This window comes from Quercus robur, chromosome 1, assembly GCF_932294415.1.
Source record: "Quercus robur chromosome 1, dhQueRobu3.1, whole genome shotgun sequence".
In the NCBI taxonomy this organism is placed as follows: Eukaryota; Viridiplantae; Streptophyta; class Magnoliopsida; order Fagales; family Fagaceae; genus Quercus; species Quercus robur.
The window spans coordinates 35,298,148-35,324,414 of NC_065534.1; the positions used below are offsets into that span (position 1 = coordinate 35,298,148).

The 26,267-nt window shown below is 37.0% G+C and overlaps 2 protein-coding genes across 3 annotated transcripts in view; both read left to right on the forward strand.

Moving 5' to 3' along the window:
* Window positions 1-26,267, forward strand: part of LOC126733023 (protein NRT1/ PTR FAMILY 2.7-like) — a 60,506-nt gene that overhangs the window by 21,864 nt on the left and 12,375 nt on the right. Inside the window, exons 1-2 of one of the 2 annotated variants that reach the window (XM_050436150.1) lie at window positions 12,849-13,078; window positions 13,192-13,409. The exons of the other annotated variant lie outside the window; for it this stretch is intronic. Of the exons in view, the coding sequence (XP_050292107.1) occupies window positions 13,003-13,078; window positions 13,192-13,409 (294 nt within the window). The 5' untranslated portion in view covers window positions 12,849-13,002. Of the gene's footprint in view, window positions 1-12,848; window positions 13,079-13,191; window positions 13,410-26,267 lie in introns of those variants that run through there. 2 annotated transcript variants of the gene reach the window in all.
* On the forward strand, window positions 23,419-25,871 carry LOC126733055 (uncharacterized). The gene is made up of 2 exons (XM_050436177.1): window positions 23,419-24,738; window positions 24,832-25,871. The coding sequence occupies exons 1-2, from the start codon at window positions 24,199-24,201 to the stop codon at window positions 25,195-25,197; spliced, it is 906 nt and encodes a 301-aa protein (XP_050292134.1). The 5' UTR covers window positions 23,419-24,198; the 3' UTR covers window positions 25,198-25,871.

Genomic DNA, 26,267 nt, shown 5'->3' on the forward strand with positions numbered 1-26,267 from the left:
TGACTTTGAGATCTCACTCAAAGGTTTTAGATCATAAGCTATGTATGATCTCGTTGCCGCCACTTCAGATCTACCGGTCGTAATAATCTTTAGATGGAATTCCGGCAATAACTTTGAAAAGAGATGGCATAGCACTTTTTAGATTTCAAAAGAATACACCTCCAAAGTCATAACAAAACGTGCTGTAGGGTTTTCTTTAAATACTATGTGAAATAGATCTAAAACCTTAATCACTTAACATGCTTAATGAGCAATTGGGCCGAAATTAAAATCTGAAGTATTTGCATCTCAATTGGTCGAGCCTTCTTCTTGATTGGTCGAACCTGGCATGTTTCGAATTCTTGAACCTGTGGCTTCCTTTTTCTTGTATTCTAACTTGCAGCACATTATTCATTTTCTAATCATACCTATAGACTTAGGAATCTATATTTAGACAAGTTTGAGTTCACGGTTTGCCAATTGTTCTAAACTTTTAGAACTTAACAGATTCATAAACTTATTTTTTATGTATAATTTTAACCTACAAAAACTTGAAATTTAAATATTTAATTGATGACATTACTATTGAAGCCTAAATGATATAAGAAGAAAATGTAATGTAACAGTGGATTTATCAAAATTTACATCTAATAAAGAGATATTGAGTGGAGTTTTAGGCTTAAACTACGATAAAGTTTATTACCAAACATTGTCCTTAACAATATCGTGGGTACATTAACTTCTATTACTGCCATGAGTGCTTCATTTGCATAGTAAAACTTTAGTGCCATTCCGTTCTTGTGATGTTGAGTGGCAAGAAAATGATAAGGAGTTAGACTGGAACATTATGATACAATATACTGATAATCACGCCATATTTCCTAGTTTTAGAAAACCACAATATGCAATATAATGTATGTTCGTATATCTGATTCAGGTGTTCTGTTAAAGTTTGAAAGACTATATATTGAATTGCATGTAATAGAGTACATAAGGGTCTATTTTATATATAGGTAAATAGTATGTTATTTACAAGTAATCTACAACTTTGATCCAGCCAGTTGGGGTTCGATGTTAAAAGCATAAATGCTGCTCCAATTTGAAACATAACAAATGGTTGCGCCAGTCTGTCTCCGGTCGTTGGAGCAATAGTTGTTAACTCATTTTCTGTTGCCGCAATTTCTGTCTGTGTCTCTTTGTTGGCAATAGTCTTACTATGTTGCAATTTGCAAGTTGCGTCTTTTGCTAGACTCTTTTATTCTTTTTTAGGTTAAACAACGAGCCTATTAAAACTAACCCGAGAAGGAGCGGGTTTCAACAGTTACAGAAGTTTCAGTCACAGTGGTTACATTAGAATCGCTGCTACTAGCGCTATCGAAAAATAAAACGTCCAACATAAACAGGGGAGGGGTAATATAGTAAACAAGAGCCTCCTGCTGTAAACTACCCATCTTAGCAGGAGAGTCAGCCGCTTGGTTGGCCTCCCCGTAGCAGTGATTGCTTGCTAGACTCTTTGTTGTGGGAATATTTGACTTTAGATCATGTGCACGTTGTACTTTGTGAATTGTCCACTAATTAATAAACTTGGACCACAATAAAGAATCCTTGATTTGTACTTTTGGGTCTTAATGTTTTATATAAAAAAAAAAAAAATCGTCAAAGATATGATTTTTTGACCGTTTATAAGAATACAGCATAGAACAATTTGCATTATAATGCTCCAAGGGTCAGAACATTTGTCCAAAGTGAGAGGATATGTCTACTTAAAGAGCTGTTATTAAGAACAGAATACTATAAATTGAAGCTTTCTTAAAAAAAAAACCAATAATTAGATATAAAATTTGAAGGCCCGACCCAAAAAAAAAACTAAAAGGATAACTTTTGAGAAAAAAATTATAAGATTACTTTTTTTTTTTTGGTCACAACTTTTACATGGATTATGGTTCATGTGAAAGTAATAAATGCTTAATGACAATCAAACACATAAAATAGCTATGAATATTGGTACGGTAAAACTATGTTCCTAAAATTAAGTTTTACCTAAAATTACTAAATTTCTGATCGTGGAATTTGAAAAAGCTTGGCTATTAAAATGGGACCTCTCGTGTTTACCATAATCAATTGAAAAAGCTTTTCCTGTAGTTCTTCTTCCCTCCACTTTCAACTACTTTAGTCTTGTTCTCTCTCTTCTTCTTCTTCTTTTTTTTTTTTTTTTTATTTAATACGAAATTTGAGTTCTGATCTTTTAGTTTTAGATTTCAGGGGACAGTGCATAAAATTATGAGAGGTGACCACATTAAAGGATAGTGGCACGAACGTTTAGCCACGGTAATGATTGCGTTTTGGATTAGGGGTGGTAAATGGGTGGGTTTGGGGTGGGTATAATTGGGTTGGGTATATAAAACTTATTTACCCATTTAACTAATTGCTTCTAACTCAAATCCAACTCAACCCAATTATTATGGATAAATCCCAACCCACCCAATTACCCAATTATCAAAATTACCAAAATGCCACTAAACTGGAAATGACCATCATAAACTATCTCAAAAGCTTAAACCATTAGAAAATTAAAAATTTATTCATTTAATTTATTTTAACAACTATAATTTATTTTTCTCAATTATAGTTGAGAAAATTAAATTAACTCAGAAAATTAATTGTTCGGTTTGTCTCCATTTTCGATTGAATCAGAAAATTAACTCATGAAATTTTTTTTTCTCGATCTGATACTTTCCGATCTTTGATTGATAGAGAAACACAGAATTTCTAGGGTTTTGTTTTGCTCTTTTAGGGTTTTTAAATAAACGATGAAAGATCAAGCTAAAATGATGAGCCAAAAGCCTCTGTAGATTCCGATGATGGCTCAACAGCCTCCGCCTCCGCTGCAGATTCTCAGCCAGCCGCCGTTGATTGCTCAGTCACAGGCATTGAGCCAATCGCAGATGATGATGATGAAGAGCCAGCCGAATCCACAATAGCCGCTTCCGATGCTAAACCTGAACTTGAACCGTAGTTTCAACATCGGCAATAGCAACAAGGTGTGGTCTTAGCAGCAACAAGTTTCGAAGGTGAACTATGCTATAGCGACGAACTAGTTGAAACCATCGTCGAAGCTTGGACGGAGCAATTGGAAGGGAAAGAACGTCGGCGCGAAAATAGAAGCGGCTAGCATGATTGGAAATCAAGAAAATGAGGGAAAATGAAAACACTCGTGAAACCTGAGGCCTGGGTTGTTTGTTTGTTTTTTTTTTTTTTTTTTTTTTTTGGGAAGGGCTGGGTTGAATTTTGGGTATATTGTTTTTGGGTTAAATGGGTTCCAATGGGTTTTTAGTTAAAACACAACAATCACTAGGTCTAATTGGGTTAATGCCCATTTAACCCAACCAATAATTGGGTAGGCTTGGGTTTAATTAGAGTGGGTGAGTTTGGATTGGCAAATGGGTTTGAGCTTATTTTGCCACCCCTATTTTGGATAGAATAAGCAGTCAAATAGGTGGTATGGTATAGTTGTGTGCACTTGTAGTGCTATATAGGTGGTGCGAATTTATTGTATTTGTTTTATCGTGAAATTTGGTCAGATCCAAATTTTTTTTTCATTGACCAAAATATCATTTGTAAAATTTTATTAATACAAAAAATTAACAAAATATTTTACATAAACACACAGTAACTTTCTCCCTAGCTAGTTGTTGGGTCACCAGGTGATTGGGAGTTGGGACTGTCACTCCGGTAGCTAGGAGGCATCGGTTTTGATTATTTGTGCTTGAAAATTTTTTTATCATATCAAACAATTGAAAACATAATACAATGAAACAACGTAGAGTAAGTTCTATCAACATTTTCAAAGCAAGAACTCATTTCATTGCTTCATGATGAAATTTTGTTGCCTTATTTCATTTTCCAACTAGCATTATACTTTCAAGAATTTCTTATGTCACTGCGACGCAAGGCATCCGCCGCAATGGGATACCAATTGGGGTCGCTATCTAGTGGGCATGACTTTGATTGAACTAAAGTAATAGAAAATATCTTATGCATTGAGTATTGAAAATGACTGTTTTGTCTCCTAAATTGATTATGTATCTCAACTAATCAACTTATATTAATTACTAGTTATGTAATCAAGGTTTTAACTTGTTAAATGTCGCTTACCAAAAAAAAAAAAAAAAAACTTATTAAATGTCACAAGCCAGTAAGTCGCCAATAAATAAATTAATACGCATGAACCCGAATTGGTGACGAAATGAAAAATCACCATTGGAGTACGGCCTTATCCCAACAAGAAATTCACTTATAGAATTAAAGTTTTACAATCTAAGATAAACTCTTATCCCTGGGCTCTTTTCAGTAGAAAACTTAATGACAAGACCCAACAATTAACTTCTATTCCCACTCCCCACAAGAGTTACCGGCTTTTGTGTGGAGTGAGTTGTGTGATATTAAACTCAGCCCCCCACTCCCTGTGTGTGTGTGTTAAGTCTATTTACCTCTCAACAAAATTGAGAGAAGTTTCTCAAAAAAAAAAAAAAACTTCTATTTCAGTCTAAACTCTTCTATTATGAACACCTATCGAGTTGCGTTCGGGCTCACAGTCAAGCCCTCTAATTAATTCCAAAGACTACCATAAAGGTTTCAACTCCACAACAACAATTGGGACTAGCTCTGTGGCTTTTTAGCTTTTTCTGACCACCGAACATTATCATTTGATGGAGAATGACATTTTGAATTCACGAGTTGGTGTAAACTAGGTTTAATTTTTCTCTCTTTGAAGTGTACAACCAAGTCTCTTGACAACTCTGCTGAGTTGTGCTATAATAGGCACTTATATATGTTTGCATGTAGGGTATGAAAAACAAGGCAATAACGGACTTCTTAAAACATGTCAGATTCCATAATTCACGATTCTCGATCAATTCAGGCTCTATCGACGAAGTGTATAGAATCTTCTTTCGATTGATTAAGCTGCGATAGATAGGCTATCGAAAATACAAATTCGATCGAACGAGCATTGGAATATATCGAAGGGTTGTTGAAAGCTTCAGTTTCTTTCTCTTTGAGCTGCTGCTTGGATTCTTAATCTTTGATCACTCATTACAGACTCTATTAAGATTACAATGTAATAGAATTTGCAAATCTAAAGCCTAACAAGTATATATACACCCTCTCATATATATATATAGGGTCCGGTTAATGTGTGCCCTAAGGGCACACATTAAACCTTCCATTTTTGAAAATATTTTCTCAGAAATTGAAAAAGTTGTCAATATTTTTTCAATTTCCGAGAAATTTTTTTCCCAAAATGGTTAGTTATTGTGTGCCCTTAGGGCACACGTTAGCAAAATCCATATATATATATATATATATATATATATATGCATCAATTACACACACACACACACACACACATATATATATATATATATGCATCAATCACATATATATATGTGAGATAAGTACATACATCTATCGATACCGTATTTTGTCCTCGATTCACACGTAAAAACAAATGCCAAAATAAAAAAAAAAAATTGAAAAGAAAGGAGCAAAATTACAAGTTTCAAAGCCAAAAAGGGTAAAAAATAAATACAACATGATCGGATAGTAGATCAAAGGGTCATAACATTTAAAATCCCTTTTGATAGCAATTGAGGCCAAGACCCTAACCGATTATGGTCAAAAAGTTGACTTCTTTATTCAATTGTCGGATCAAGTTGAATTTTGGGCTGTTTTGTAGGGCATATTTTTCCTTTCAAAAAGATATTTTATGGGCCAAAATTGGAGTTGAAATGGATGAGATATCACCAAAATACCAAAAACCCTAATAAAATCGCACAATAAATTGTACCGATTGGGCAGGAATTGAAGCAATTTGACTAAAACAACTTGAAGAATGAGGTCTTAACTATCTCTCATAAAAAGGGCTCGATGATATCTACCCCGGATTGGAAGATACAAATTTTTTAAGGAAAAACGTCACATAATTTTTCAAAACTGCATCATCTTCCTTTTGAATGCCATATCTCAATGATCGTAGCTCTAAATCTTGCAACGTCAGGATCATTGGAAACTAGACATCCAGGGCTTTTTTAGAATATAAATTTTGAAGAAAATGGAGCTCGAAAGGGCCCCAAAAAAGCTACGTGAAAATCGGACCAAAAAGATACATTTCACCTAGTTGCCCCTTGCCTTGGGCGGCTAGGTGAGTTTATCTTGATACACTTCACCTAGCCCCCATTTTCCTCATTCCTCCTATAAATACCCCCTCTTTTTTCTTGTAAGAAATAGAGAAAATTTTGGTAAAAAAAGAAGAAGGAGAAAATAGAGTAGAAAAATTCTGAAAAATCTTTAAAAGTCTCTCTCTAGGAAACCCTTTACAAAAAAAAAAAAAAAAAAAAAAAAAAAAAAAAAAAAAAAAGCCTCTTCCATTTTTTTGTAATTTTTTGGGTAAGCTTGTAGGGATGGGGTAGTTTTTCTATAACTACACCCATCCCATTCTTTTTATTCTCTCATGTAAACATCATCTATCTATATATGAAGTTCTTCTCTTTATATTGTCTCTATATTTTACTTGCTATATTGTTGTGTATATATCTCTTTATCTTTATGTCTATATAGTTATTGTTTGTTTGTGATATTGTGATAGTTTCCCTAGATGGGAATTGAATCATCTCCTGGACTCCTGGACTTTATATGGGAATTACTCTTAAGGGGAAGAAATCCCATTTCATCGGGTATCTAGGGATTTCTATTATTCTTACTTTATTTTTATGTCATCCATTATAATTTCAAGTAATCCCTTCCTCTACATTTATATCTTTTGTAAAGTTGTGATTTACCAATATGTATTCTGTTGGCTTTTATTCTGTGCCAAATTTGATTGTAATTTTATTCAATTTTTTGTACCCTGTATTTAATGTGGGATTTGATTGTAAGGGTTGTGTGATAGAGAGAGAGAGTGTGAAGATTCAAGCAATTGAAGCTAGAAGATTTCTCACGGGTAGCTCGCGACTAAGCATCCCACGAAGTGAAGCATATGCCTTGCACATGACTGGAATGCGAAGAGTCAATACAGATGGAGACAGTTGTGTTTTGTGAGTATCTCGCAGGTAAGGCCTTCCCGCGAGACCCCCCGGGAAACATTCTGTTCTGCCAAACTGTACAATCTGATACACACTTTCTGTACCCACACTATATATACCTACACTATATATACCCACATTACCCACAAATGTTAAGGAGTGCTTCTAGGAGAAAACCCTAGCCAAACATCTTGAGAGTTAGAGATTATCATACCCATATATCTCTACACATAAGCTTGTGGATTTCTTCAACTCTTACCTCTCCATTTCCATACCATTGAGAGGTTGATAGCCCAAACACTTACCACACCCTTTCAGAGTGTCAAGTGAGGTTTTGGTGCTGCTGGGAAGCATTGAAAGAAGTCAAGGATGGCAGATGCAACATGGAGCTTGTTGCGGGATCCGAAGAGCTAGACAAGACACGGTTCCGAAAAACCCTGTTGGAGTAAGAGCTTGGAGGGCTTAGGTACAGCGGGTAGATTAGGCTTGGAGGGTCTCTTGCTAACCCATGTATCCCAACTGATTGTCTAGTGGATTGATTACCACTTGGAGGGCGGTGGAGAGGTTTTTCGTCGAGTTCTTCGATTTCCTTTTCGATAACACATCAACATGTTATCTGTGTTTGCATTCTTCTTCCCTACTTTTTTACATTTCATTTCACTGTTGTGTTTATATGAATATGTGTTAGAGTAGCTTGTTTGTTTATCTGCTCGCATTTACACTATTCCGCACTTAGAATTAAGTTAGTGTAAAATCTATCAAGCCGTAACTTTGATTTGAGGGTTTAAACAGCTCTTGTGTTTTTTAACATATTTTCGAGCTTTCATCTTTCATTTTGATTTCAAGTAATTCCTTCCCCTTTACATTATGTCATCCATTTTAAGTTCAAGTAATCCCTTCCTTTTTATTTTTATGTCATCCCTTTAATTTCTTGCACAATCTCCCTCCCCTTTACTTTATTGCACTTACACACACACACACTACTATCTAGACACCTAAATAAAATAAAAAAATTTCTATTCATTCCTCCCAAATGGTTTTTAATCTTCAAGTAAAGCACACTTTGTCTTTCATTAGTCCTTATTTGCTTTTTCATTTTTTTTAGTAGAAGGAAATTATAAAATTTCATGCTTTTGCGGGCTTTTATTTTTGTAATGCCGATATTCAAGGGGTTTTTTTTTTTTTTTTAATAAAATTTTTTTTTTTAAAGATTTTGTATTATTTAAGTTTCTTAACCATCACCTTAAGGAAAATTCCTAGAGTTGCCATTGGAGATGAGGGCAACTGGTGCAAGCCATTTCCTTAAATATGATGCAAGATGAACAAAACATGCTTTTGAGAAATAAAGATGTAAAGTTAATGCCATACACTGGAAAAAATAAAAATAAAATTTAGGAACTAGGACCCAGAAGTGAAAAGAGATAAAAATGTCAAAGTTTTAACATTAAGTAGAGAAATAGAGATGCAAATATTGTTGGCTTAGCACCAAGCATAGGAAGGAAATTCCCCACTTATAGATTCATGATTAATTATCTACAAATGAGACCTTTATTCAGTTAACTTAACTTTAATAAAGCTTTTTTATTATTGAATGAGAGATCTAGAGTTCAATTTCTATTCACATTAAACTCCAATTAGTGTCTTGTCTGATAAACAACTTATCCCAAAAAAAAAAAAAAAAAAAATTTTATATAGGTCTTTTTTTTTTTTTTTTAGGTTCTTTTATTACATAAGAAAATGATAGGAAATTACTTCATAAAGTAAGGAAAGGAAGTAACTCGTAAAAAATTTAATTAAATTCTAAAAAATCTCAACAACTACAACTATAATTTACTTCCTATCAGGTCCATTAATTGAACTAATCAACGTCAATAGTTGAATCCAGGTCCATTAATCGAATTAATTGGATCCAATTGACATATCTAATGATTGCATTATGATTGGCAAGGCCAAGGCAAACTTCAATAAATATTCCAATACTTTTTTAATGAATGGATAAATAACCATGAATATGTGCAGACAATTAACTTTGCTAAGAATCTTATAGGGAAATTGTGGGGGCCAGAGAATCCATATTTATATATACATGTTGGGCTAAGGGCCCAATCCGAGGACGCTAAGCACTTCCAGAGGGGTCTATGCCAAAGGAGAAGAAATAGAATTCGATCAGAATCACCCAAGGGGAAAAACAAGGAAGAATCCCTCCTTGATTGGGTAAGGTTGAGGACAGAGGGCATAGTCTGCCAACAAGAGCGACAATCCGGACCATTCCAAGGAAGAGGATAAGTATTAAGGAGGGACAGGACAAAGGAAATATATAAAATATCTAAAATAAAGCTGCTGCCACGACATTAAATGCTCTACAGCTGACTGAACCATGCTTTTCAGCCTTATAGTTACCCCCAAAGACTTTAGAGAGGGGCTGATGGGACAAGTATCAGAGTTACCAATCTAAATCTACACGTGGAAGGTGGAAAGATGTGGAAGAAGAGGATAGTATAAAATAGAGGAGAGACCCTGATAGTGATTGGGGGGAGGGGGGGTGGGAATTCTAAACAAATCTGTATTAGAGCTTTAAAACAGAAAGTATTTAAGAATCAACGTCCTTAGCCCAATCCGAGAAGATTATTCCTTAACAAGCTTTTGTTATCTTTCCCATTTTTGCACTAAAATCTGTTCTTCTGTTATCTGATTCTCACTAGCCCAGTTTCCCAACCCATTCTCTACAAATTTATTGTTTTGGGCTTAAGTCCATACATTCGTTGGGCTAACACCCAAAAGTTGGTCCTTACAATTGGTGCTGTCTGTGGGGAGTTTGGTGTTTCAGTGAGTTCAACACTCAACATACCAAGGTGATGCAGCAGGAGATCGACCATTATAAGAGGCCATTTTGGCAAAGATGCACGCTACGCGGAGGATTGCCAAGTAGGATACGATATTGGGGGCTTTCTATATCGAATACATGTCTTGTGCCTCTAAGAAGGGTGGAGCCTTCATTGAACTGATGGTCGAGTTTGCTGAAACCCCATGAGGGTACATATTGATGATGTTGCAAATCAAAGAGAATCCAAAGTGGGGCTGGTTTTAGTATCTCCTGAAAAGGTATCATTATTAACGAAAACTTCCATTGACATATGCTTGTCCATTATGGTTTTAGTATCTTTTGTAAGTGTTCAAACAGAACCAAAGTCATGCCTACAATCCTCGGACGAGATGCTTTGGGGAAATTAACACTTAGACATCTTTTGTAAGTGTTCAGACAGAACCAAAGTCATGCTTGCAGTCCTCGGACCAGATGCTTTGAGAAAATTAACACTAAGACATCTTTTGTAAGTGTTCAAATAGAACCAAAGTCATGCATGCAGTCCTCGAACTAGATGCTCTAGGGAAATTAACACTAAGACATCTTTTATAAGTGTTCAAATAGAACCAAAGTCATGCCTGCAGTCCTCAGACCAAATGCTTTGGGGAAATTAACACTAAGACATCTTTTGTAAGTGTTCAAACAGAACCAAAGTCATGCTTGCAGTCCTCGGACCAGATGCTTTGGGGAAATTAACACTAAGACATCTTTTATAAGTGTTCAAACAGAATCAAAGTCATGCCTGCAGTCCTCGGTATTCTATGACGGATGGCACAGTTCGTGGTATAAGCACATGGTTATTTTCCTTACTATTTTTTACAAAGTTAATTTAATCAAAATAACAACCCCACCATTCATAAAATAATTATTGTAGAGAAAAGAAATATTCACGAAGTAAAAAGTGCAAACCCTTTTTATTAGATGAAGGAAATGTACATTATGCATAATGGTAAACTTTCATTACAAAATAGGAGACCTATCTATCATTTTTCTCCTAAATTACAAGATTTTCTGCTATCAAGGCTGAAAAACAGGAATCCTGCCTATCCTTGTTCTCATTAATTTGCTTGATTAACCTTGGATTGTTTTTACATTTGTGCACACTTGATATAGGTTGGAACCGAAACTTTGTCACACCAAAAATCTTATGCGATCTGCACTTGCTTTGGGCTGTGGTTGGAGAAGGAGGATCTTCTTTCTTGCTCGGCTGAAAGGCAAGAACATCTTTGGCCTCTGCTTCCTTCGTCTTGACTGTGCCATCTTGGGCCTTGGCAGCATCCTTGGTTTCTGAGGAGGGCTTGGTTTCCTCACCCTTACCTTTATCCTTGGCCATCTCATCCCCTAGGCCTTGATCACCATCTTGGCTGGGTCCTTTGGAAGCCCCGAAGATTTTAGAGTTTGAAATTTCTGGAGGACTCAAAGATTTGTAAAGCGAAGAAGAATGATTCCCCTGAGGTGCCTTATATAGAAGGCGAAACCTAGTGGGAGTTATTCCGCTCGAAGTTCAAAGAGAAAGTTAGAAAAGAGAAAAAATCCCGCTCAATTCTCAATAAAATCCTCAGCCCTTGGATCCTCATCACATCGTAGAACGTGGGGAACATGGAGCCGCGAGAATTTAATGAAGGAGTGCCTTGTATATTGAAACATTAGGAATGTGACTTGGTCAGTTATAAATAATAATAATAATAATAATAATAATAAAATTTGTACAGAAAAAGGTGATGCAAATTGGGTGCGAAGGAACTATCATCACATCAACATCCTCATTTTCTCCTGAAGAGTCAGAAAGAAGGATCTTGAGGGGCTTTTGTGGGGGCCAGAGAATCCATATTTATATATACATGTTGGGCCAGGGGCCTAATCCGAGGACGCTAAGCACTTCCAGAGGGGTCTATGCCAATGGAGAAGAAATAGAATTCGATCAGAATCACACAAGGGGAAAAACGAGGAAGAATCCCTCCTCGGCTAGGTAAGGCCAAGGACAGAGGGCATAGTCTGCCAACAAGAGCAACAATCCGTACCATTCTAGGGAAGATGATAAGTATTAAGGAGGGACATGACAAAGGAAAGATATAAAATATCTAAGATAAAGCTACTGCCACGGCATTGAATGCTTTGCAACTGACTGAATCATGCTTTTCAGCATTACAGTTACCCCCAAAGACTTTAGGGAGGGGCTGATGGGACAAGTATCAGAGTTACCAATCTAAATTTATACGTGGAAGGTGGAAAGAAGAGGAAGATGATAGTATAAAATAGAGGAGAGACCTTGATAGTGATTGGGGGGGGGGGATTCTAAACAAATCTATATTAGAGCTTTAAAACAGAAAGTATTTAAGAATCAACGTCCTCGGCCCAATCCGAGAAGATTATACAAGCTTTTGTTATCTTTCCCATTTTTGGACTAAAATTTGTTCTTCTGTTACCCGATTCTCGCTAGTCCAGTTTCCCAACCCATTCTCTACAAATTTATTGTTTTAGGCTTAAGTTTATACATCCGTTGGACTAACACCCAAAAGTTAGTCTTTACAGAAATTATTAGGTACTTCCGGAATACCATAAATGCGTACTATCAATTTAATTAGTGGGACCCATCATTCATGTGAGAGGAGGAAGTACGCATTTGTGGTATTTTGGGAGTACACATTAATTTCTTAATCTTATAACTCAATTTATAAGAATCTTTTTATGTACATGCTCGTTTAAGACATGAAATAAAGGATATTTATTCATTAAAAAAGAAATAAAGGATATCCACGGGTTTGTGAGCATCTTTTGGTGTAAGACACACATTGTTTTATAAATCGTGAGTTTGACTATTTAGTAAAATGTATTCAGCCAAAAAAAAAAAAAAAAACTATATAGTAATATGCAATAGATTTTGTCTTTTGGCGTACATATTTCACTTTCTTAATTTATAAACAACCACGGTAGGCCAATGTGGACTAATCACAATATTTTCTCTGGCAAGGAGTGAAGATACCACAGGAATCTGACAAATCATACGACTTGATTAGCATATAACAAGAAGCAAAAAACTTCCATCTCACTTGGAATTAGCACAAGTTGACCTGCAATATGGAAAGTAGAGAAGCCCAAATTTCGAGCTCTGGTACCAAACGTGGTGGCTGGATCACCTTCCCCTTCATCAGTGGTCTCTCTTTTTTTTTTTCTCTCTCTCTCTCTCTCTCTAAAACATAAACACACACATACATGCACAGAATGTGTTGGACCAATATGTGCCTTATTTCTATTTATGTCAACCAGGAGCGGCGGCGGGTTTCACACTTGGAGGCGTAGGATGGTTGGCAAACCTGATCGTTTTTCTGATTCAGGAGTTCCATGTGAAAAGCATAAACGCAGCTCAGATTTATAACATAGCGAATGGTAGCACCAATTTGTTTCCGATCATTGGAGCAATAGTTGCTGACTCTTTCCTTGGTTCTTTCGCTGTTACCGCAATTTCTGCCTCTATCTCTTTACTGGTAATACTCTTACTCTGTTGCAACTTACTGCAAGATGCATTTCTGTTGTGTGTATGCCTGTTGCTATGCTTGCTACACTCTCTGTTGCAATTGATAGATCTCTTGACTGTAACGAACTCAGCTTATTATGTACTTTATGAGTGTGTTTGCAAGCAGATGGTTTCTTTGATAGATGAGTTCATTATTGGCTAGATGTAGCAATTAATCATCCTATATGTATCTTTTCCAAGCTAATCAGGAAGAGATTAAATCTTTTCTATCAAAAAGAAAACACTCTCTCACCTTCCAAAAACAATATTGAAGAACACGAACTTTTTTTTTTTTTAATATTATTTTTATGTAGGCGTGTGTGTGTTGGACTACCTTCTTCTTCTTCTTCTTCTTTTCTTTTCTTTTTTTTTTTTTTTTTTTTTTTTTTTTTTTTTTTTTTTTGTAACAGTGTGTTGGACTACATCTCTGACTCCCAATTAAAAATATTATTTTGTTTGGCTCATATGGAAAGTTATTAATATTTTATATAAGCACGTACGGTGGGTCGGTACTGGTGGTTGTGGAAGTGGTGGTGGTGGTGGCAATAATAACAAAGTTGGTGTGGTGATTGGTGGTGTAGTGAGTAGTGACCGTGAAGACAAGAAGCAGGTATCCAGGTATAGTGCTTCTTCTAGAAGTAGCCGATTGCGTAGCCAATAACTAAGTTGAAAACTTTTTCTTTTTTGTTTTGGTTAAAAAAGGTTGAAAAGCTGAGAGGTAGGTACTTGATTTTTAAGTATATTATTCTTTTTTTGCTGAATTAAGTATATATTATTCTGTCGATGACATGATTTGATCAAGATATTTTGACCAAGTCCTAGTTAGAGTATTACCTTAAGTAGTCGTCATAATTATTGGTCTCGTGAGACAAAAACCTCATACAAAAAGTCCAATTATAAATGAGCTCCTTTATTTTTTTTGTTGACAAGCGTTTTTCATTTATTACAATTTGGAGTTTAACGTAAGTAGTCTTAATTATTGGTCTTGTGTGACAAAAACCTCGAGTACGAAAAGTAAAAATTATTATTATTTTTTTTTAGAAGAACTTTTTTTGGTTGTTTTAAGAGAGAGAAAGAGATAGTTTAAGACTTTAAGTCACAAAACAAAACCAAATCTGATTTTTGTGAGGAGTATACTGTCATAATAATTTTCAAAACTTTGGCGGCAACTCATCTACATGAACCGAGTTGTAAGTGATGAAAAAAATGATGGGTTTATAATTCTACTACTTACAAGTCGTAACGTGGACAAGTTATAAAAATAGTTGTGTTATCAAGCTTACTCTTTTGTCACCTTTATAATTTTTCAAATCTTTGTAGTGACGTTCATGGACAAAAGTTTAAAAATTTGTATCACATAAATTTCTCTTTTTTATGTTTTATGATTGTCTCTCTACGACTTTGTCACCTACTTTTATTTCACGAATCTGTGAAATACATGCATGAATCGCCCACTACACCACCCCCCTCACCCCCCACCCAAAAAAATGGCCCAACACCTTTTTTTTTTTTTTTTTTTTTCCTTTCGTTTTTCCTACTTTCTATAAACCCATTATTATTGCCTACACTAACAACAAACAGGTATGGTGGTGTTGCAATTTAGGACTAGAGGAAGCACATTCACACGAAAAAACAAAAAATGTTGACATAATATAATTATATTTTAATGTGATTCAATCAACTCCATGCTTATGTCCATAAACAACATCAACAAAAATCCACTATCAATGATATAGATTACAACCACTCTCAATCAAACCTCATAACACTTACATTTCACACAAAAAACAGTCACAAACCTCACAAACATAAACAAAACTTCTCACAAACACAAACTAACTCACAAACCTTTACATACATAAACTCACAATCCCAAAGTCCCAATACATCTAATATCTCTCTCACACTCATAAAACAAAGAAGCTCTCAACACAACCACATATATTTTTCTATCCCAAAAATCTATCAAACTACTTTTCGAAGAAAACCGCTCATGTTCTTCTAGAGGTTTGCTTCTCTTCCCATGTGGGAGATCCTTGAAAGTCACCAAACACTTTGCAACAATTTCTATTTATAAAGCTCAAATTTTATTTATTGATGAACAATGAATATCCATTTACTTATTCAACATGCATTTTTCTTCCATACCAAGAAACATTCATTTTCTTCTACACCAATGAAAAACATTTCCTTCCACGCCATGAAAACCCAAATCAAGTTAAATTAAGAATTTAAGGCAATTTATAGAAATTTCCATATTGACTTAAATTCCATCGAACAATCCTTATTTTTTCTCTTTGAAATTCGATTTTAATCCAAGTAAGATTTATTTGAAGATGTCAATCATTATTTCCAAATCAAAAGCAAACTTGTGTATGCATCTACCTCAAACCAATGTTGATGTTGCACTAGAAATAATTTTCTCGTGATCTTCACCAAGACCAAACCTTGTGTGTTGAAACCAATTGTTGTGATTTGGAGTTAGTGGGAGAGTGAATTCTAATGAAAAAAAAAATGTCCACACAAGAAACAAATATTTAATAATGTTTGGCCAACTCCATGCTTACGTCCATAGCCAATGCCAACCAAAATCTACTATCAATGATATATGTTACAATCATTGTCAATCAAATCTCACAACACTCATAATTCATATAAACAACAGTCACAAACCTCACAAACATAAACATAACCTATCACAGACACAAACTAATGCACAAATCTCACACACTTGAACTCACAAATATCCCAAAACGCTAGTACTCAAATTAACTCTATCACATTCACCAAAAAAAAAAAAAAAAAAACTCTTAACATAACCATGAGTATCTTTCAACCCAAAAAATCTATCAAATTACTTTTTGAAGAAACTCACTCATGTTTTTTTAGGAGTCTTCTCATTTTTCCATGTGAGAGGACACTTGTGCAAAAGTCACTGAACCTTTTGTAATAATGCCTCTTTATAAAACTCTAATTCTATTTCTTGATGGACAAGGAATATCTAATTACTTTTCAACAATAATCTTCCTTCCATGCCAAGAAAAACTCATTTTCTTTCATGCCGAGGAAAAACATTTCATTGTAGCCAAGAAAACTTAAAGCAAATCAAATTAGGAATTTGAGATAATTTATAATACACTGTCTTAATATATATGTTATTTAATTCTCTTCTTGATATCATATATTACTTGGGAAAAAAGAAAATAGAGATATGGAATACCATGATTACAGGAGTGGTGTTGTAGAAGTTCTAGAGTGCGTCTGGTCTCACATTTTTTTTAAATTTTGAAAAACATGCGTATTTGGATTAGAACTCTTAAGCCATGCGTTTGGCTTTCCATTTTTTTAAAAATTAAGTTTTTTAAAAGGATGACACATTTTTAAAACCTGAGATACGTAACTTTTAATACTACACATACAACATTTTCACAACAAATATTAGGTAGGATACTTTTACTAGTTATAATCTAAGCCCACAACTAATACCATTTTTTTACATACCAATAATAGCTTGTATCAAGGTTATCATGATCGAGATCCTACACGGGGTCGGTGAGAGGGTTCGAGGATCGGATCATAGGATCGACATAAGGATTGTAAGATCTTACTTTCCAATTAGAAAAAATATACTGAAAGAATACCATAATTAATTCATAATATATATTAAAGAAACATTGCAAAAAAGTAATTTTTGACACAAATTAGTGAAATTACAAATAAAAAGCAAAGTACCAAATTAAAAATATATAAACTAAGTTCAAAATTCCAAAGTTACAACTCACAAATACCAAGTTCTAAGTTAAACAACTTAAAGCAAATAACAATGTCAATACCTGATGTCTCACATAAACAACACAAGGTAAATAACAATGTTTCAAACATCACCACAAACACACTTAATCATCAACACCAAAGTTTTGGTTATCTTGGATGGGTTCCTCAAAGAATGATGATCAATATAAACAATATTCTCATCATTGTTAGCAAAATTGCCAAAAAAAAAAAAAAAATCTTCGTCATTGATAGTCTCTTTCATAGTGGCGTCATTGTGAGATTTCTTAACTTCTCACACTCACCTTCTACTCTTTAGTAGTCTCGTCTCTTCTCTTTTTTCTTCTGTGGTTTTGTTTATTAGATTAAGGTGATGACTGATGTGAGCCTTAGGTTTTTATTTTTTGCTTTTTTATTTTTTATTTTTTTTATTTTTATTTTTTAAATATATGTTTTTTTTTTGTTTTTTATTTTATTAATTTGGGCTAGGGCCACTGGGTTGATATGTTTATTACATTTCGACCCTTTGTGCTCCATTTAGAGGCCTAAAATAAGCCCCCCAAAAAAAATAAAAATTGGATTTTCCTTTTATAGCACATGATCTTTAGTATAGCTATGAGATTGGGATCCTACATGGACTTCACTTTAGTAGAGATTCTAGTGAGATCCAAGAAATTTTTAGGGATGTATCCTAAGATCTGAATTGGAATATTGGTAATCATAGTTTGCATTTCTCCACTAGTTTTAAACATAAATTTGCATTTTGTACCATCATTTCTTTAAGTATGACAATTCTAAAATATCCTCACAAAATTGCATAATGATCAAAATTCCAAATAAAAAATCCATTGCCATGTGGTAGTTTGCCATCATCTATCTCCTCTATGCCTTTCCATTGTCTATCTCTTCCTTAGCTTCTTGTTTTCCAATCACAGTCATTGTTGTCCACAAGCGGGGGGAAAGTTAAAAACTTTTAAGGGGGTGTTTGGTTTGCAGTGATATGCCCTTGATGTGATGTACATTTTCTTAATGTGACATCAAGGTGTTTGGTTCATTTGATTTTTTCTAACATTACCATAATTTAAGATTATGAAATATATCACATAACCTTAATCACATTACCTTCTTAAATAGGGGTGATCTAATATTACTTATTGCTGGGGATGTAATAATTTATTGAATTGACAAAATTGCCCATGCTAATAAATTTTATTTTACTCATGAGAATGACTAAAATATCGAGAAACCTCTAAAATACCCTAAACCTCTAAAATGACCAAAATACCCTTGAAATCTCCAAAATGACTGCAATACCCCCAAAACTTTAACAATAACCAAAATATTCTCAAAACATCAGAAAACTACCAAAATACTCACGAAACCTCTAAAAAAAATTATCAAAATACCTCTAAACCTAAAAAATGATAAAAATACCCTCGAAACCATTAAAATGACCAAAATACCTTTTAAGCTTCTAAAATGACTAAAATACTCCTGAAACCTCTAAAATGATGAAAATATTCCAAAACCTAAAAAATTACTAAAATAAACATGAAACCTCTCAAACGACCAAAATACCCTGAAACCTCAGAAAATGACCTAAATGCCCCCAAAGCCTCTAAAATGGGAAAAAATATTTTAAAATCTCTAAAATAACGAAAAATACCTTGTGTGGGGGTAAGGGCCCAAAATCATGTATTGGGCTTTGGGCTTCACCCGAGACAATTGACAAGTCCGAGAAGAAGAAAAAGGTTGTTAAAGGGACTCCCAATTAAGGTCTCATAAACAGGGAACCTGAGAAGGATGATCCGAGGAGGAACACCTCCTCGGATGCGATGGGTGTAGCTCGAATGCATAACTCTGGCAATTAGAGGGCCCCTTCGAAAGGCCCTAGTGACAGGAATGTGCCACATAAACATACGGGGAAGAAGGAAATGCAAAATATCTAAAGAAAAACTGCTACCACCACATTAAATACGTTACAGCTACTTTTCAGGCCGCATTTATATGGAGAGGACTTCTGAACAGTAATGCCTTGGTTACCACAACTCACAGAAGGCTAAAGGGGGTGTCTGATGGGATGGACACTCAAGTGGGAGCTCAGATGATCAACAAGTGTAGAATCAAGATAGCCAAAGAAGGGCTATATAATGGGAGAGATCCCCAAGAGAAGAGGGGGGAAAAAAAGAGGGTAGCAGCCTAAACCATCTTAGAGTTTGAAAGTTCAAATAGTGTATAAAACGCCCTTGAACGTTTAGACCTCCAATTACAAAATAACCAATTCAAGTTTTATGACAAATAACTAGTGTGCGGAAAATGAACAAAAACTATAAATAGAATTGGTAAACAATCTAAGCTAATTAAAATCACAAACACAACAGATAATAAAAGGAAAAGATAAAAGGGAAGGAAGATGCAAACACAAGGACAACACTCGATGTGTTATCGAAGAGGAAACCGAAGCCCTCAGCGTAAAACCTCTCCGTTGCCCTCCAAGCGGTAAGTAATCCACTAGAAAATGTAGTTGGGATACATGAACAACAATAGACCCTCCAAGCCTAATCTATCCAGTGTACCTAAGCCCTCCAAGTTTCTTGCTCCAACGAGGTTGTGCCGAACCTATTTCTTTTTTAGCTTCCCAGATTCTGCTATTTGACCATAGCATCAACCAATGTAGATTGGTTCCTTTCTAACTGCTTCCTAAAAAACCAAACAGCTCTCTCACAGTAATGGATATGGTGAGAAAATGGTTTTGGTAAAAAGACCTCTCAAGGGTTTAACAATAGAAAGGAAGAAAGTTGAGGAATTTGAAGAGACTCTTATGTAAAGATTGTAGATGAATCAATCTTATTTTACTCTAGGGTTTCTCTCTCAAAATTCTCTCTAGAAGCTCTCTTTCTTATGTGGGTATAAGGGGTATTTATACTGGGGTGAGAATGGAATGTGAAGAGTTAGGTTTTTCAAAACAGGGTTGGTTCGCGGCTTGGCCTCGCGGCTTGACTGAGTCGCGAGATCCAGCTACGCGATAACAGAACGGCTAGTTGTCCTATTTTGTCCTGTAGTGCTCCAGCTAGCATGACGCTTCAACTTCTGGCATGCTTGGCACGTGTGCTGCTTTTGGTAGCTTGAATCCACGAGTCACCCACGAGATCAAGTCGCGAGTCTCTGTTTTCTTACACACTTTTGAGCATTTCAACACTCTATCTCACTCACTACCCTTACAACAATCCCACCTAAATACATGGTTACTAAATGCTGAAATACAAGCAAATTTGACACGGAATAAAGCCAACAAAATGATTGATTAAATTCAACCTTACAGAGTTCAACGATGATGAACATACAATAACGGTGGTCTCTTCGGACCAAAAGTCCATTGCTATTGTAAGGACACGATTTGTAGCGACCCAAAATGATATTGGGTTCGTACGTAAATAGGCCCAAACAATATAATTTGTAGACGTGGGTGTTAAAAACTAGATTAACTTTTGTGGAATGAAAAGATTCACCCTCACGTATATTGAAGGCTCAGAGCTGGCACAATGATCGTTTTGTTTTGGTAATCAATACAGTTCTTTTTCTTTTTACATTCTTCTTACTCAGTCTATGCTTTCTTTCTTTCTCTTATGTTCCGATCCCCCCTTTTGCATGTTTCTTCTTTCAGTTTATATACCACCCTCTGTGTTCCATCCTCACCACACACATGTAGGTTGGGTTCGGGGGATTTCGTTCTGTCTCATCTAGCACCTCCTGGAACTTCCTATGGGCAGCTGTAAGGCTGCCTCCTTACTGTTCAGGTATCACCTCCACATTAATGCGGCCAGAGAGTTGGTTGAGAGGTAATTAATGCGGAGACAGTTGTAGTTATAGATATTTGTTTGCCTTTTCTTTCTTACCCTTCGTCTGTTATCCCATCTTCAGTGGTGACATAATTCCGAGGTCCGGTTGTAACAAGACCGTGTCCTAATCGTCCTCGGACGCATACTGTCGAGGAGTGTGGCGTCCTCGGACGAATACGGAACTCTACTTTCGTGATATTGACTACCATCCCCCCTTGGTAATCGCCCTTATGACCTGACTTGGCCTCCTCGGACAAATATGCATCCTCGGATGGGCCACAGGCCCAACGATCCTGACCTTAATGGGCCTGTTGATTGACTGACCCCCACAATAGCCCCTCAAAATCCTACTTTTCGACTCCTCGGGAGAAAAAGTGGATTTTGACGTCATAAGCTCGTACCTATGCGTGTTTTGGGGCATGCCCCTGATGCTTCAGCATCTCGATTTTGGCAGCATTAAATTTTGGCAACGCCCTTGTCTCCCACGTTCGACGGTGAGATTTAAATCAAACGGCAGAGGGCCTCCCTTGTTTTGTGAGCGGGAACTTTACCGCTCACAATCCTTATATGACTATAAAGGCGTTCTTAAATTAACCCTGTACCTTACCTTCGATGATTACGTGGTTCCAGAGTTCATACATTGAACCTTCCTTTCTCTATTTTCGTTATTTTCCTGGCGACTACAAATAATCGTACTTTGTCCGAGGTCCTTCTTTTGAACCTGTAAGTCTTCTCAAAGTTTTTACCACTTTTATTTCAAACCCAATAGTCTTTTCTGCTAAGTTTTTTAGAAAAATGGGGAAACAAAAGAATCCCTTTCGATGTCTCGTTGAATCCGAGGAAGGCATTAGAAACTTTTGCTTTAAGTATAAAATCCCCTCAACGGTAGGGATGAGGTACACAGCCCAAGGGGAATGGGCTGATGCCAGACAAACTGGGGAAGTAGTTATTCCCATGATTGCCTTTTGTTGAGGTCTAAAAAAAAATCATAGTAAAATAAGCCCAAGAAAGAATAAGCTAAGCCCAAAAAGGATAAGTTAAGCTCAGAAGGAAAAACCAAGCCAAGTCCAAAGGGATTATACGAAAGGTCCAGAGGATCCCGAAGCCCAGAAAAGAAAAGCATCCAAAAAAAAAAGATCACGGCAAAATATAAGAAGCAAGGATCCTTAGGCACCATCAATAGACGCGGATCCTTTCAGGCACAAAGAAGAAGGAAGATCGGGACAGCTCGATAGAAAGAAGACAGAGAAAGAAAAAAGAAAGAGAAAAACAAAGAAAAAAGCAAAAAACGCGAGCGACTTCTCACTGCACAGACAGAAGAGTCCTCGGGGAACCAAGACAGGGAAGAAGGATGACAACAAACGATCTTTAAAAAAGGTAGGATGGGATTCCGCCCAAATAGGAAAGAAAAGGAAAAGCTGAAGGCATCAGAAGTGGGGATGCCGAGAAGGGCATACCTCAGCACTCCCAAAGAAGATAGCCAACAAGAAGCTTTCAAAAGAATCAGAACCAAGAAAAGGAAAGAATAAGAAGAAGCGGAAAAGGGACTTACCAAGACAACAGGGACAAGACGTGCTCTGTTCGCAAGAAAGCAAAACAGGGGAACCAATGGTTCCCCGGGACGCCCAGAAAACTCCATTATAAAAGGAGGGGATGAGTTGTGAAGAAGGCAGCGAGAAAAAAAGGGAGAAACATAAGAAAGAAGAGATTTTTTAGGAAAAAACTATCAGAAAATCTGTGCAGAAAGAAAATTACTAAGGGAAAAACGAATACTGCTTCCCGATATCCCGTAAAAGCAACTATGGTACATACTCGGATTCAACGAGAATCAAACTTCGCAAGTTTTGAAGGCTGAAATAGCCATTCAAGGCTGCAATTTTTAAGCTCGATTGGACCTTGTATCACGTCCTAGTGAGCTTTCTGTAATTAAACAGATAATGCCTTAATGAAATTCTGTTTCATAATTCCCAGGATCCACACAGTACCTTTTTTTTATCGTCTTGCTAATCCTGCTTTTCTTTCTCTCTGAGCTTACGTTGTTAATTTCTGGCACTCCTCAATATCCTTGTTTGTCATTTTTTGTATGTTGTCAGGAGTATTCTCTGCATTCACTTGATTCTTAAACAGCCATTTAGCTGCGGTGAGTCAAGGCCCAGTCCACCAAATCCTTTCTTTTTTATTCAGGCTCGGGATCCTTGGGCCTGAGTATCCCGGAAAAAAAGACACTCTCACACCTTTATAGAAGGTGGGATGACTATCCCCATGGGTAGTATCACTAGGAGTTACCTCAACTTCTTTAGGCTATCCCCCACCTAGTGTGCTCCAAACATGTTTAGGGTCCTGGGAAGTATAGATGCTTTGAATAAGAGAATGGACCTAAAGTTAACCCATCATGATGTGAATTGGGTGTACAACCTCCATCACTTAACCGGTCAGGGGTATTATCTCAAGTCGAGATATCCTGAGGTAAGACTGATTCAGTGCCTTCCCACTTCAAACAAGAACCTAAAGGAGGATTTCCTTATTCTCTCTAGGGAATGGCACGATGGTATGCCTTGCCCGACAGTAGAGGGAACACCAGGTGGGCGCGTAGTCATAGATCTATAATATTTAGTTCGCGAGCACATTTCGTTTACTTTTTTCTTTTTAATTATTTTTTTCTCCAACAATTTTCACTCTCGACTTAATGGTTTTGTAGATAGACACTACACAAAGCCCAATCTTAAGTTGGTCAATAAGGCGAACTTGGATAAGTTACTGAAAGCCGAAATATACGTGAACGAGGCTGACGGTCAGCTCCGGGCAGCACACTTAATTCTCGGCTATACCTCCCTTTCTTTTGCTTTTCAGGCGCCGAAGTGCGTGATTAGAGCCCGCGATCCTCGGCTTCACCGTATCAGTGTTGCCTACGAAGGGTTCATTGTTCCAGAGGGTATTCCGCTTCCCCAGTACACATCTCACACAGAGCCTCTTTTCGTAGCCAGCATCTCGGCAGGAATTCCTTCATCCCTATCTACCCTCAGGGAAAAGGAAATAAAAGGGAGAAAGGAAAAGGAGAAAGGCGAGGAAGAGGTTGTAGCAGTTTCTGAGTCCTCTGACGATTTTGGGATTTTTGATCAACCCATAAGCCCCGAGGAAGATCCTGACGAGATGGGGATACAAAGAAAACCCCAGAAAAGCTTGCTGGAGCTGATGGAAGGTCAGCTGGGAAAGAGTGCGCCTGCAAAATCAATACCATCCCAAGCTTCAGCCTTTCCCGCTAGGTCTCATCCTCCTGCTTCTCGTCAACCTTCTCAGCCATCACCACAGCCAGCGCTTCCTAACGCTGCCGAGCAGAAAAGGCGCAGGGAACAGAAGGGCAAGGAGGTGGTAGATGCCAACAAGTCTCGACCAACTCGCGAGGAGGATGCCCAACGAGCTGCAAAGCAGCAGAAAACCAAGCACCAAGCCGCGCGGGGCCAAGAGAAATCTGATTCCCAACATCCTGAACCACAAGCATGGTTGCCAGCACCTATACACGGTGGGGAGCCCCTGCGAGATGATGCATCTATAAGGGACTTTAACGGCGGCATAGGGTGTCACGTAGTCTCGGCCATAGAGGAAGCCTTATTGCTTCTAAAAGATATGGCCGAAATAAAGAATATGAGGAAGAATGAGCTCGTCCTTGACAACAAACGATATTTGGGCATGGTAAGGAGCTAACTTTTATATTTTTCATTCTGTGACTGTTACTCACCAATATGCACTTTTCATTGACTATAGTGTTAACCTTTTTTCCTACAGATCATCCAAAATACTTTCAAGCTAGATGAGATGCTTAACGCCTGTTCTGATCAGTTAGATGATGAAAGAAAAAGACGGACAACAGCTGTACAGACCTTGTCCAAATTTGAACAGGGCTTGGCCAATGCAAGGAAAAAGTTACAGGTTGAAGAGCAAGCTTGCAAGAGCGCCGAGTTGGCATTAGAAGGCTACCAAAAGCAGGCCGAGGACCAAGGGAAACTTCTGCGTGAGGCGAATGCCGAGCTAAAGAAGACTCAGGAGCAAGTCCTAGTTCTAAGGAAGCACCTGGAGGAAACCCAAAAGCTAAGGGAGCGAGCTGAAAAGTCCAAGGAGCAAGCCGAGAAAGCAAAAATCGATACCGAATAGGCAATGAACGAAGCTGAGCAGAGAGGCTATGAGGTTGGTATAGCTGAAACTGAGAAGGCTTTGAGAGACGAGATTCCGGAGGTATGCCATATCTACTGCGCGAGAACTTGGAGTGAGGCTCTTAACCGTGTTGGGGTTGAAGCCTCATCTGAGTTACATAAGCCAGAGAACGTATTCTATCCCGAGGCGATCCGCCCCTCAGTTCTTCTACCCCATCAGGCTGATGCTCCTTCTTCAGTTAGTAACCTCAACGAGGAGGTTTCGCCTCACAGTTTTCCTTCCCTTGACCAGCCGGAACTAGCTAAAGGGGGACTTGCCCCTCCAAGAGCTTCCCCAGACAAGACCACCACCGCTTCGGAGGCAGAGACGGCCTCCCAAGGTTTCCAACAGGATTTGGACTCCACAGTTTTACCAACTGGGGGCGTTACCAAAGCCAAAGAGGGAATCACCACTTTGGAGGCTGACATATCCGCCAGTCAGAACCCAAAGATCCAATTGAAATTGAAAAAGTAGAACTTGTTTTGTAGTTTAACTAGACATTTAGTAGGGGACTTCCTTGCTCATTTTCTTACCGCTCTTACTGCTTTATGCTATTTTTGTACTCGTTCACTGTGTTATTGTAATTTGGATAGGTTCATTTCTACTACCCTTTGCTTGTATGGGGCAATTTTACTCATGCATGTCGTCAATTGATAATTAGCAAGAGGCAATAAGCATTAATACAACAGGGTCTTAGGGAGACGTTTTAGATATGCACGTATTCTTTCCAATCAATTGCAATTCTTTACGAGAGTTCATAAACTAAATAAAATCATGCCTTCAGTACCTTGATTGTACGCCAACTTACGTCCATAGATCTCTCTTTAATTCCCCAATGAGTGTTACAAGGCGTTGCTTCCCATTAAGTTTGTGATCAGAAGATTTATCACAACTCAGTTACTGTTCAATACTCCAATACACATCATAGGACGTTAATTTCCACCAAGTTTGCGATTCGAGGACCTGACATAACTTAGTTTCTGTTTAACATTTCAATATACATCATAGGACGTTAATTTCCACCAAGTTTG

Coding starts and splice junctions, on each gene's coding strand:
- LOC126733055 (XM_050436177.1), top strand. CDS start 24,199: ATGGGGATACAAAGAAAACCCCAGAAAAGCTTGCTGGAGCTGATGGAA. Junction 24,739..24,831: donor ACAAACGATATTTGGGCATG/GTAAGGAGCTAA, acceptor TTTTTCCTACAG/ATCATCCAAAATACTTTCAA.